At 41.7% G+C, this 14042-nt stretch overlaps 1 protein-coding gene across 3 annotated transcripts in view; it reads left to right on the plus strand.

The window, feature by feature from the left end:
• The first annotated feature begins 240 nt into the window (after nt 1-240).
• The window catches only part of PGGT1B (protein geranylgeranyltransferase type I subunit beta), a 52649-nt gene continuing 38847 nt past the window's right edge, over nt 241-14042 (plus strand). The window contains exons 1-2 of one of the 3 annotated variants that reach the window (XM_045069278.1): nt 241-259; nt 11319-11437. In XM_045069278.1, coding sequence (XP_044925213.1) covers nt 258-259; nt 11319-11437 — 121 coding nt within the window. In that variant the 5' untranslated portion in view covers nt 241-257. Of the gene's footprint in view, nt 260-709; nt 1044-11318; nt 11438-14042 lie in introns of those variants that run through there. The other 2 variants (XM_004759059.3, XM_013059718.2) reach the window with 2 other exon arrangements.

Raw genomic sequence — 14042 nt, forward strand, 5'->3', positions numbered from 1 at the left:
TCGGTGGATTTTTTCCCCCTAGACTGCCTCTTGACCTTTTAAAGGGAATAATATATGGTTGAAGCAAATTAAGTTCCAACTTAAAAAAAAAATTGCTAAAAGCATGCTATTTCATTTTAATATAGGGGTAGTTGGAGAACATTTGAGCTTGTTTGCCATGGCAAATATATGCGACAACGATGCTAGATGAACACAGACTTAACATTAAGAGTAAAATCTTGCAAAAGAAAATGATGCAGTCACACATAGAAATATAAATGTAAGTTGTGTATATATGTGTTTATATATTTATATTTGTTATTATTCATATGTGTATATGTTTATATATTTATATTTGTTATTATTCATACGTGTGTGTGTGTGAGATTGCTGGTATCCTAGAGAGGACTAAGAACGTCTCTGAGCTCAGGAAGCGTCCGTAATTTTTAATAAACATTTATCTTCACAGCTTGATTTGAAGATCTAGCCTCCCTATCCATTCAGCTGAAAGCCAGGGACTTGCAGAAAGGATTTATTCTGATCCATCCATTTTCAAATAGATCATCCTTTAGGGCCACGATCGTCTCAAAGCGAACTAGAAGTTTTTGATCTTGCACTTCCAAATACCTAACGAGGATCACAGTTCTGGAGGGATTGGGGGATTTGTGGGCTGAATTTTACAAGGCTTGAGGGGGGTCTCCAAGCCTGCGGGGCTCAGAATAGAAAAGGTGGGCTGTAGAGAGAAATGCGAAGGCACCAAGCGCTGCGTTTAGACTCTGAACAGCGAGTCGCTTCAACCCCAGACGGGCGCGCAGCGGGCGCACCGCCTATGCCCACGCGCCATCCCTGTGTGGCCCCTCGGGCTTCCCTCACGCCGCGCGCCAAGTGCTTCCGGGTCGCGGCGGACGTCGCTTCCGCAGCAGCATGGCGGCCACGGAGGAAGAGCGGCCGGCGGGGAGCGGTGAGGGAGAGAGGCTGGATTTCCTGCGAGACCGGCACGTGCGGTTCTTCCAGCGCTGCCTCCAGGTCTTGCCCGAGCGTTATTCTTCGCTCGAGACCAGCAGGTAACTGGTGGCCACGGTCAGCGGGGTGGGCAATGGGGCTCCTCGCCCCAGCGGAAAGGCTCCGCGGAGCCGGCTGGCTGACCCGGCGCCTGCGGGCCCTGCGCCACCGCCCACCTGGCAGTGCGAGGTGCTTCTCCTCCCAGGCGGGTCTGCAGTCACCCTCATTCCACCCGGGCTGTGGCGGGAGGATTGGGGCAGCAGTAAGTCGAGGGCTTGTGGAACCTCCGGTGTCTGCCTTTATCACTTCCCAACCATTTTTCCTGTCGGCTCCGAGCTGTCCTCTAAAATCCCACTACGAGGCTGTGAATCAACTTGGCCTCATTACTTCCGAGTACAGAAGGGAAAAGACGCATCACTTTGCCTTCGTATTTTAGATAAATAGCCTCTCCTGGGCTACCTACCCTTCCCTCCAAAACGTCATTCCCTCTTGATGGAATATCCGTATGGTGTTGGATGGATAGGAGCGGCGCAGAGCCTGTCAGGTTCGAGTAGAGATTAACTTTCCAGGAATTGTAAATCTAAGGGTAGGAGAAGGTTGGCGGATGAGGTGCGGTGTTCCGTGAAGCAGCCTGTTAAAAGTGTATCTGCTGTAGCCGTGTGAGTTGGAGTTGGCTGAGGAGTGTGATTTGGCTGCGGCGAAAAAACTGTGAATTAGTCATTCGGAGTAAAAGTCGGGATGAGAAAGAGAAGGAGGCGGTCCTTGCTCTGCAGTGCTGTGTTTTGAAGTGAGGCTCCAACGCTGCCTGGGACTGGGTATGAAGAGAGCCGATTGGGTTTGCTCTAATCTCTCCGTATTTTTTTGAACTCGGATTCTCTGGTGTCTTTTGAACATTGTGAGTTATTTAGATTACTTCTGCCTGGTGCTCCAGAAACTCAGTATGAGAGGTGCTAGAGTACAGCGGAACAAGGCAAGTGGTTTCCCTAGAGTTCTTTGCAGCATAGGGTTAGTGTATGTTAATCTCTGTTAGCATAGGGTTAGTGGGACCACATAGGAAGGGCGATACCTAATCCAGATTTCTTTAGAGAGGCCTTCCCAAAAGAGATTCGCCCCTTCCAGTCACCACGTGAAATTATATATTTATTGGTTTATTTGTTTAATATTTTTCTTTCACACGGGATTGTGAACTTCAGGAAAGATATTTTTCTAGCTCACTTGTATGCTTTAGAGTTGCTCTGTCCGGTGTAGTGGTCACTAGCCACATTTGGCTGTTTAAATTTGGATTAATTAAAATGAAATCACATTAAAAATTGAGTTTTTCGGGGGGCACCTGGGTGGCTCAGAGGGTTAAAGCCTCTGCCTTCCGCCCAGGTCATGATCCCGGGGTCCTGGGATCAAGCCCAGCATCGCATCCTGCTCTCTGCTCAGCAGGGAGCCTGCTTCCTCCTATCTCTCTGCCTGTCTCTCTGCCTACTTGTGGTCTCTGTCAAATAAATAAATAAAATCTTAAAAAAAAAAAAATTAAGTTTTTCGGTTTGCAGTAGCCACTGCATTTCAAGTGCTCAATCACCACATTGGCCAGTTGCTTTTGTGGCTGTTTCAATATTTCCATCATTCCAGAAAGTCTATTGGGCAATACTACGCAAAGGAGGCAAGAAGTAAATTTGTTGAGTAATGTGAGCTGAGCCCTGAATAATGGGTACATTCTTGCTGAAGAAAGAGTGAAGCATTATTTACATTCCTTTCTCTATCCATAGGTGTTGGCTAGCAGAGCACATCCCTAGACCTGAATTAAGGTTTCCAAAACTCCATTGATTGGAAGGATATGTGATGAAACAAAGATGTTAATAGATCACACATTTAATGGGGATTGACTTTATGTGTATTTGAAGCATTTGGATAAAAAGAACTCTTCCATCTTATGGTGCTTGTTAAACAGTTGAACTTTGCTCGTAGCTATCATTTTAGGTCTGTGGTTGTATTTCCAAAATGCCACTGTTTGATTGCTCTATTTAAAATTCCAGCATAGGGGCGCCTGGTGGCTCAGTGGGTTAAAGCCTATGCTTTCAGCTCAGGTCATGATCTCGGGGTCCTGGGATCTAACCCCACATTGGATTCTGCTCAGCCAGGAGTCTGCTTCCCCCTTTCTCTTTGCCTCTCTGCCTACATGTGATCTCTGTCAAAGAAAAAATAAATATATTATCTTTAAAAATAAAATAAAATTCCAGCATGGACAAAACCATGTATACTGATGCATGTTGGTAAACTGTGTAATGGTGCCCAAAGTATAAGTAAAACTTCAAAAATTTTCCGATTGGACAACTGATTTAATAATTTCAATGTAATCTTAGGATCTACACAAGGCATTATGTGGTAGATGATAGTGTATACGGTCATGGTGCATTAGTTAAGAAATTTAATTATATCCTTTGTACACCTAATGTTTATCACTTGAGTATTTTTTGTTTCTTGTTTTCTTATGGCATACGTAACCACATTTAAGCTAATGTGCACATAGCAGTTTTTGTAATGATTTTTTTAAAAAGTTTTTCGGTTTTTGTCTTCCTGAGTCAGGTTTACTTTCCTTAGTTTAGGGTTAAGTCCTTTTGTGGTGTCTGTGGTTTATAATTGTATGCTTACAAAGGAGCTCTGACCTTTTAAGCAAAGGTGACTGATCGTGAAATTTCTGCTGTTGCCACTTTGCAGATAAAACAATGTGTTTGCTAAGTCACAGTTCTTAACCTGGTATTGCTGTTTATTTAATTCCATAGACATTTGTTGAGTGCCTGCTGTTTGGGTATAGGGATGCAGTGCAAAACCAGTGATTTTTGGTGTGCCTTTCTTCTTACTGATAGATGTGACAAAGGAGATTCTTAGGAAGGCTGATAACAGACTAGACATTTAGACACTTATTTTCTGACCCACCATTTTGGCAAAATTACTTTCATTTCCCCTTTGTTTTTAGTTTGACAAATAGTACTAAATAATTTTTATTTTTCTAATAATGGCTTTATGAAAACAAAATACTTATTTCGCCTGTGACTTTTTTTCATATTAATTTCTGAAAGGTGGTAGTTATTAGTTACCTCATGTGAATATTAAACCTTGGATTGTGAGCTTTGTGCATTAACAAGTTTCTTTTTCGTGAGTGGTTTATTTTTATATATTTATTTATTTAAAGATTTTATTTGTCAGAGAGAGAGCACGGCAGGGGGAACAGCAGGCAGAGGGATAAGCAGGCTCCCTGCTGAGCAAGGGGCCTGATGTGGTATTTAATCCCAAGACCCCAGGATCAGGACCTGAGCTGAAGGCAGACGCTTAACTGACTGAGCCATTCAGGCCCCCCATTTGAGTGGTTCAGAGAGTTTTTGGTCATAAGTTGTTACTGCCATTTGTATTTGGGTAACGGGAGTTAGAGTAGGTTTTTTTTAACTGAAGAACAAAATACTGACCATTTTCTGTGTATGTTATTTTTACAGATCCAGGTGCTCTCAAAGAAGGGTTTAGATGTTTGGCTTTTATTTTACAGGACATCCCAGTCTACCTAGTCTTTCCATTCACATGTCCTTCCCCTGTGTAGCCTGTGTTGTAAGTGCTTAGCTCACTACCTTCTAGCCACTGCTCTGCTCTTTCATTCCCTCCCTTAGCAGAAATCTGTTGCAGTCCCATAGTATGTTTCTCAAAGTGTGATGGTCACGGCGGGAGGCTCTAAATCAATGGCGTCATCACACGCTTATAAGAATGCAAGTACCTGGGGCCTTCCCCGGTTCTCCTCAGACTCTGCACGGGCTGCCCGTGTGCATTGTGACCAGCATCCCAGAGGGTGCTTATGCACCCTAATGTTGGAGACTGCCTGATAGGAGAAACACATGTACAAACAGATTCTTAACACAGTGCCTCCCAACTCTAATGTGCGTATAAATCACCTGGGTATCCTGTTTAAACGCAAAATCTGATTGCATAGGTCTGGGAGGGGTTTAAGGTCTTGCAGGTCTAATAGGTTCCCAGGGGCTGCCAGTGTTGTTGATCCCCTGACCACACTTGAACTTGTTTGCAGAATGATTGTGATATTTACAGGATATTATTATGGAAGCACCTTAGCTCAACCTAAAGAGAGATATGTCTCAGAGTTGGCTTGTTGGAAGATGTAACCCTGAAGTTAAATATTAAAGAATGTGTTTAGTTTGGGGGGATGGATTATAGGCAAATAGACAAGCCGATAAAGGTAGATAAATGAGTGTTGAGCAGAGGAACTGCAATCATTTGTCCAGCAGTGGTAAGGCAGGTGTGGTAGGAATTTAGTCAGGAGGGCAGACATGGCCCATATTACAGAAGGCCTTGTGTGCCAGAAGTGAACAGAAGTGAAGGAAATTTGCCAAGCAGTGGATCTTCTGGTGGAAGTAGATCCTAGTAGATCTTCTGAAATATGCATTTCAGAGTGATGGTTGGATTTGAGATTGGTTGTTGTAGTAGTAAGTGAGACCAGATTGGAATCAGGAAGACCAGTTAGAGAGCAGTTATAGTATGCACTAATCTGGGAGCCAGATGCTGGGGCAGAGTGGGATAGAATGAAGGAGTTTAGGGAAAAGGAGGAGGAGTTCCAGGATTCTGGGATTGGAACTGCCATGGTCTAGAGAATAAGAGGCAAAAGGAGTAGATTTAGAAAGGAAGATTTTTGTTGTTGTTGTTGTTTTGTTTTGTTTTTTGGGCAGAGCACTAGTGTCTTGCGGAGAGAGGATGGAAAGGTGGAGGGGAGAAGGGAGGGAGAGGATCTTAAGCAAGCTCCACACCCAACACCAAGTGAGGCCGGGCTCAGTCTCACCACCGTAAGATCAAAAGTCAGACCCTTAACCAACTGAACCACCCAGGTGCCCTGAAGATGATTTCCTTAAGAGTGCTTATTATATAGCTACTTAGTTATTTTTTCCCCATAATTTAGCCTGCTAAGGCTAAGAGGCTTGTTTTAATCATTTTTGTCACGATTTAGTTTGTAGTAGATGTTTGGTAAACATTTCTTATTGAAAAATTATTTTCCATGTAAAATAATTCCAAAGAAGTGTGACTGTACTTAAAAATACTTTTATCAAGCCAGCTACTGAAAAATATTAAGGATAAAGAGTAAGGCGTAGGAGTGCCTGGGTGGCTCAGTGGGTTAAAGCCTTTGCCTTCAGCTCAGGTCATGATCCCAGGGTTCTGGGATTGAGCCCCGCATTGGGTTCTCTGCTCAGTGGGAGCCTGCTTCCTCTTCTCTCTCTGCCTGCCTCTCTGCCAAGTAGAGATCTGTCTGTCAAATAAATAAATAAATAAAATAAAATAAAATAAAATAAAATCTTTTAAAAAAGGGGGGTGGAGGCTTAAAATTCTAGCATTCCTGCAGCATTTCAAGTCATTCATTCCAGAGTGTTTACTGGGGCCTGTTTGTGCTGTGTATTTTAATTTCGTGATTAATTTCCGTCTGTCCTCTGAGTCTCTCTTATCATTATCAGTGTTAGCAAATTTATTGAGCAACTGTGTTCCTATTTCTAAATATTTTCTCTTTCTAAATGCTTGTTCATAATTTTAGACTTCTTTGCATTATGATTTTATTATAGCCTCTCCTAAGATCTAGGCAGGAATGCAGTCACATGTTAAAGACACTTGGAGATGCTGGTAGAGACTACTGGCAGAAGGGAGCAGAGCAGGTGATCCAAAGTTTGGTAATCTAGTCAGTGCCTATACATCAGTGTTCCCTGTGTACTCGCAGATGGTCACTTACCTGCTCTAGCCTAACGGCACACTACTCCTTTATTGGCACAGGAAATTTATTACTATTGCTCAATTCTTTTTCCACTGCCCAGACTGGTTGTCCCCCACCCCCTGCCCCATGTAATCCTTGGTTTTTTTGTTTTTGTTTTTTTGTGCTTTTTTTTAAGCCTGAAAATTTTATTCTTCAACCTGAAAAATTGGAGATCTTCTGGGGACATCATTTAATTGATGCCTCTTATCTGTGAATCAATTCGGTGGGGCAGCAACTTTATTTAGAGGAGACAAACTTTACTACCTCATCCATGTAAGTTGTAGTTTTCATATGTGTTGTACTGGAGTGAAAGAAGGGTCAGGAAGATGTAGCTGGTTTACTTTGCTTTTGCAGGCTATAGTTTTAGAGTTCAATTCTGGGTAAGAGAAGAAAGGAAGAGAACAAACAAATGCTCTCCAAAGTAACTAACGTAGAAATACCTGCACTGGCCTGATTTTAGGCATATGTCTTCACACGATTTCACCTCTAGACACCTACCCCCAGGTGGGTTGCCAGCAATCCATACTTCAAGTAGCACTTATGGGGGCACCATAAAACCATTATTTCTCTCAGAGGCCCACAGCCCAAAATTGCTTTTTCTTATGCCTTACTTGACCATTCCCTCTCAAGAGTTTTAGGACCACTTGAGAACTGTGGTGTGGTGAGAAAGGAGTATTTTCCTGGCCTTAGAGGAAGGCAAGACATTAGCTCCAAATTGACTTCTTGGTTCTGCCCGCCGCTGCTGGGTACCTCACTTCATAAGCATAAGCTTTTCTTTCTTTTTTAATTTTTTTTTAAAGATTTTATTTCTTATTTGACAGATGGAGATTACAAGTAGGCAGAGAGGCAGGGAGAGAGAGAGAGGAGGAAGCAGGTTCCCTGTTAAGCAGAGAGCCCAATTCCGGGCTTGATCCCAGGACCGGGAGACTATGACCTGAGCCGAAGGCAGAGGCTTTAACCCACTGAGCCTAGGTGCCCCCATAAGCATAAGCCTTTCAGTAGAGCTGTTAATCCTGTCAACTTCAGTCTCACCAGCTAGGAGTTGAAAATAGCGTAGGGGAGCCTTTAATAATTAAGTAGGCAAGATTTTTAAGTGGTTTATCAGCATCTGACTTGATTTCTGGTATTTTCATTCATACTTAGAAGCAAGTAAAATAAAAAACAGATCATTCCTATGACACTTACATGGAACTAACACTGGACTTTGGAGCAGGGTTACTTAACCTTCGCACTGTTGACATTTTATTGAATGGCGCTGCCCTGTGCATTGTAGGTGGGACAGCGGCATCCCTGGCGCTTACCAGCTAGCTGGCATTGGCACCCTTCTCTTGGGACAATGAAAAATGTTTTTAGAATATATCCTGGGGTATCACTGCTCTAAAGCCTTTTTTTTTTTTTTTAATGGTTTTAAACAGGCTCTATGCCTAGCATGGAGCCCAAACACAGGTTTAAACTCACCACCCCGAGATTGAGAGCTGAGCTGAGATTAAGAGTCATACACTTGGGGCACATGGGTGTTTCAGTCATTTAAGGGTCTTCCTTCAGCTCAGGTATGATCCCAGAGCCCCGGGGCCCAGCCCCGCATCTGACTCCTTGCTTAACGGGGAGCCAGCTTCTCCCTCTGCCTCTGTTGTTCCCCCTGCTTGTGGTCTGTCCCTCTCTCTCTCTCAAATAAATTTTTAAAAAGAAAAAAAAAAGAAACAAAAACATACGCTTAACTGACTGAGCCTCTAGGAGCCCCTAGAGCAGTGCTTCTAAAGCCTGACTGCATATACTGCATATTACTTCACCTGGGAAGCACCCCCGCCGCATACCAGGTACCCAGACTCCACTTCCACCTAGAATTTCCATTTCATTATCATAGAGTAAGACCTAGGCCTCTCTGTGTTTTATTGGTGGTGTTTTAGGTGTGTGTTTTTAAGCCAATTCTAATGTGCAGCCAGGTTTGACAAACACCCCAGTGGAGCCCACCACCCTACGACTCAGAGCTCCTGAGTAGTTTCCATTGGTTATCTGGCCTTGCAAATTCAAGCAAATCACTTGGCGTTCTCTGGACTTCATGATCTTGAGCTAGAAAAATTTAAAAGAGTACTTAACTTAGAAAAGAATACCAGCTTCTTTTTGTAGCCCTTTAGATGTTTTCTGATCATATATTTTTTACTGACAGGAAGATCTTGGATTTATCCAGCCTCCGTAGATTGTCTTGTTGACAGCCTCTTGTTGTCCTCCACTTTTCTGTCTTCCTTTTGGGTTTTTCTTTAACAGTGCTTTAATAAACTAAATTACTGGATAATTTTAATTGATTATATCCAACTGTAACCATTTACAGCAAAACCGAGAACCCCAGTGAGAGCTCCTTAGCAGGGTTACGTGAAGTAATGCAGGCACGTATCACGGTGAAATGGACTTAACCTCCTGAGACATACTGATCATGAAAAACAGCGATTCTCAGACATGGCTGCTGTCAGAGAGAAGTTCTTCGCATTTCTAAAGTATCATTTTGAGGGGTAGGGGAAGCGAGCAGTGTCGTCTGGGGGAAGAAGGTTGCCAACCAGTGACCTGGAGAAAAGGCCTATAGTGTAACAGCGTGTTGAGACGCTGGGGTCATCATTAACACCTGTCAAATTGATGAAGTTTTAGAGTATAGGTGAGGTTCAGTGGGGTGGAGTCCAGAGCCAACGACCAAGAAGGAATTCTTAAGATGTCATTGGTGCAGAATGGTGGTTTATTAAACTCCGGGGACAGGACCCGTGGGCAAAAAGAGCTGCTGCCCTGGGCTTGTGAGGGGTGGCTGGTCATATGCTGTGGGGTTGGGGGAGGTAAAGAGAAAGATTTCAAAAGAACTTTCACATGTTAAAGAGGACCTACAAGATACAGGAGGCCTTGAGGCCTTGCCATTTTCGAGTTAAGGTTGTTTTTCCCCTCTACAAGGTATTAACATAAGATGGGTGATTCCTGGAACACTGTCACATGTGTCCCATTCAGCAGTAGGGGATGGGGGGAGGTTGCAGGGTGTCAGCTTCTGCTTTGTCCTCAGCTTGCCTTCTGCTCCCTCATCAAAATCAGGGAAAATACCAGTCATGACAGTTTTCTGTTTGAGGAGTGATTGCTTGTGGCCAGGTAGTGCGCTAACTGTGAGGGGTAATCATCTATAGATAAGGAAGGGACTTAGAAAAGATTTAGCAAAGGGCCTGCCTGGGTTATAAATGGCTGTGAATCAGCCAGCCTAGGATTTCACTCTAGCTCATTTGATAATGGGATCTGAACTCTGAACTGTAGCCTTGCACATAAAGGGGTTTCACTGACCTTACTTTAATCCTGCTCAGATAAATCACTTTCCTAATTCTGGTGGCTCTCAGTAGTTTGTAGAATTAGATCGAGAGAGTATATAAGAAATTTTCTAGATCAGTGTCTAGTATACAGTAATAGTCTCTCAGCAATGTAAGTTTCCCCAAATCTATTGTTCTTAAGTATACCAGTATTGCATTAGTTTTGGTTTTTGCCCTTAAGCTTTGGTTAGAGTTATTCTCCTGATTTTTCCTCCTGTTACCTAATGTATGCCAGCCTTTTTCAACCAGGAATCAAAGAGAATTGCAACCTTAAAAAAGAAAAAAGTAACTTTTCTCATTTTTCCTTAAGTTGGTAGTGTTTTTGATAAATGCGTGGGAAAGAATTTAATTTATTACACACAGTGGATGCCTTAGGGCATTAAGGCTTATTTCTCTTTTGGAATCTTAGTTGAAAAGGTTACAGAATGTGTCCAGTGGCTTTCTTTCCAGATTTTAGACCAAATGATTCAAAGTATTAATTTTGTATATTAGTCATCAGAATTGTTAGAATACGGAAATGAGATAACTATGCTCAGACAGCAGTACGGAATTCATCTCAGCCTGAAAAGAATTATATATAACAAACTCTTTATTTAAAAAGTAATCACTAAAGTACTAGCTTTTATGTGAAAACAAAGTTTACATTTCTCTTCAGTGTGTACTCTTGGAGGGGATTGTGTTGCCTTACAGTTTCTCATTCCATCAAAGAATGCTCTCTGGGAAAATGGAGTTGAAATGCATATGTATTTTTAAAGTATTATTTCCCAAAATTCATTTTAAGTTTTTTCTAGTCACACTACTTGTAAACAAATTTGAGTACAGATGGATTTATTCTAACATTCCTTAAGAATTAAACACCAACTATAAGCATAGTTGCTCTTGGCAAATAAGTGGAAATAGGGATTTTATGTGTTTTCCAGCCTTTTGAACTTATTTGTACTAACTGGGTGTAGGGAATTCTTTTTTAAATCTGCTTTAGCCTTCAGGTTGTTTTAGTGAATCCATGTATGCATCAGATGAATGGGACTGGTTTTTTAACCCCTAAATGAAACAAAGGTTTGATTGATATTAAACTATAAGTATAAATAGGGCTTTTTGGCTTTTGCAAAATGAGAGTACTGTTTGAAATTAAGTTTAAAATTAGAAAGACTTTATTATTTTTCTGAACCAGAAAGACTTCAGTGTTTTGACAGTTGAGATGGAATTTTACATTTTTGTTTTTTTTCTTTTAGGCTGACAATTGCATTTTTTGCGCTCTCCGGGCTGGATATGTTGGATTCCTTAGATCTGGTGAACAAAGATGATATAATAGAGTGGATTTACTCCCTGCAGGTCCTTCCCACAGAAGACAGTGAGTGAGTTTTTAGCATTTTATTTTCAGTGTGACTAGTTAGTTGTACTTGGCATAACATGTGTCAGACGAGCAAATCTCAGTATGAATTCATAAACTCTTAACCATATTTTATTCCGCCATGTTTTCCTTGCAATGCTGCACTTCTATCCTGTTCAGATCTGACACTTGAGAAGTCTAATCATTGGGGTGCCCAGCTGACGCAGGTTGTGGAGTGTGCTACTCTTGATCTTAGGGTCATGAGTTCAAGCCCCACGTTGAGGGTAGAGATAACTTAAAAAAATAAAAATAAATTAAAAATTAAAAAGTTTACTTGTTAATCTCTTGAGAAAACCACTGTACGGTTGTCTGGAATTGGAGATTTGCTGTTGTAGCTGCATGTTATGTTCTTCTCTTCCACGGGGAGTACTGCTTATCAGTTATTTGATATTTGTCATTTTTGCTTGTTTAGTTTCATAACATTTGCTGTATTTTTCACTCCCAGCCATTCATCTTGTCTTTTCAGTGAACTCTTTGGTGTTCTCTCCTGGTGGTTTCTCTCAGGTTTCGTTAGCCTTTCTCTGATGGTTTCTTAGAACCGTTACTAGCACTATAGTCCTTTTTATACTTTATGAATTTTGGTCAGTTAAATTCTTTTTCTTTTTTTAATTAATGTTTGAAATTTATATGTTACTTACTCAACTAAATGCACACAAGCTTTATACACCTTATTGCTCACACTGTTAAGTGTAACATACTTAACATTGATTTAACTTGTAGGTGTTAGAAATTCTCACCTTGAAAAGAGAAACAGATAAACTCCCATAAAATGACAGTTTTAATCATGGTCACCATTTACCTGGCTTTTAAGAGCCAATATTTATAAATCAACCATGCGTTTCGTTGGTTGAAGTAAACATTTATAAATGTCTCACCTAGATGAACTTTAGGGAAATAGTAAGCTAAAGCTTTGTTTAGAAAGAAAGAGGTTTGATTTATTCTAACTTAACTGCTCCTCTTCGCTGTATTTTCACATTTGGTCTATAGCATCATGATATTGTGATTTGTAAGAAATGTATATTTGGTCTTCACTCACAGTTCTGGCTTACAGTTCCCAAACCCTTGGCATTTCCTAAGCCTTGAGAGTGTTACAAGTTGTCTTTTGTTATGTTCATGAGGTAACTTTTGGAAAGTGCCTGAGGATAGAGGGCTCTTGGCTCTTAGAGCCAGTCAATGATTGGAGGGTTGGAACAAATCAGTGCCACCACCTGATCTCCCGGGGAGGGGATGGTGGAGGGCCCAGAGGTTGAAGCAGTTGCCAGTGGCCAGTGATGTAATCATTCTTGCTTCTGTCATGGAGCCTAAGTTAAAACCCAGAGGGACAGGCTTCAGAGTGCTTCCTGGTTGGCAAAAATGTAGAGTTCCCAGGAGAGAGGGTCTCCGGGACAGAGTGGAAGCTCCCTGCCCATTCCCTATGCCTTGTCCTAAGCATCTGGCAGTTTCTTTCTTTCTTTCTTTCTTTTTTTTAAAAGATTTTATTTATTTATTTGACAGAGAGAGATTACATGTAGGCAGAGAGGCAGGCAGAGAGAGAGAGGAGGAAGCAGGCTCCCTGCTGAGCAGAGAGCCCAATGTGGGACTTGATCCCAGAACTCTGGAATCATGACCTGAGCTGAAGGCAGCGGCTTAACCCACTGAGCCACCCAGGCGCCCCCTGGCAGTTTCTTAATTACGTTCTTTTATTGTCAGGTAACAGGTTTCACTTGAGTTCTGTGAGTTGCTCTGGGAAGTTAATTGTACCCACGGAGAGAGACTCATGAGAACCTACGGTCCATAGCCAATGGGTCAGAAGAGCACAGCTAACCGGGCTGGCATCTGGTGCCTGAAGTTGGTGGGGTGGGGGTTTGGTGTCCTGACAGACCAAGCCCCTCAGCCTGTGTGGTCCGATGCTGTCTCTGCGTAGTGTCAGAAAGGAGTTGGTGGTATTGAGTTGTCTTCAGTTGAGTTGAATGAGTGGCTAGTGTTCCGAGAATTGCTTGCTGGAAATTGCATCTCAGAACACCTAATTTAAGGATCCTCTGGCTCTTCAGATATTTTCTCATTTAGAAGGCATTTGCAGACCAAGTAGAAGGTGCTTTCTGTAACTCATAGGTCTGTATTTGTCCTGCTTTGTGATATCACATAAAATCTTACGGAATTTGAAACTATAGAAATGTTAAAAGCCCAGGACCATAAAAGAAAAACATCGTTAAATTTGATTAAATAAACAGTATTAAATGTTGTGTAGTAAGAGGTAAGGTTGAATAAGTAGACAGACTTGAAAGTTGTGGCAATATATATAATAGAATATTAACGTCCAGACTGTGATGAATTCTTAACGACTGAGAGGAAAATGACTCATCACTGTTTAGAAAATGACAGAGTTTAAGAATACGAGGATCTCAAGTCAGTAACTACGTGAAAGTGGATTAACCTTGCTAGAAAAGTCAGAGAAATGAAGTAGAAACAATGGTGCATTATTTTTTTTAACATCCTAATTTTTTTTTCAGTGTTCCAAGAATTGGTGCATTGTTTTTTTTATCTAACTTGTAAATTTAGCTGGAAGTTTTGAAAGTTGGCAAAAACA

Source organism: Mustela putorius, unplaced genomic scaffold, assembly GCF_011764305.1.
Source record: "Mustela putorius furo isolate JIRA1106 unplaced genomic scaffold, ASM1176430v1.1 tig00003923_pilon_pilon_pilon, whole genome shotgun sequence".
NCBI lineage: Eukaryota > Metazoa > Chordata > Mammalia > Carnivora > Mustelidae > Mustela > Mustela putorius.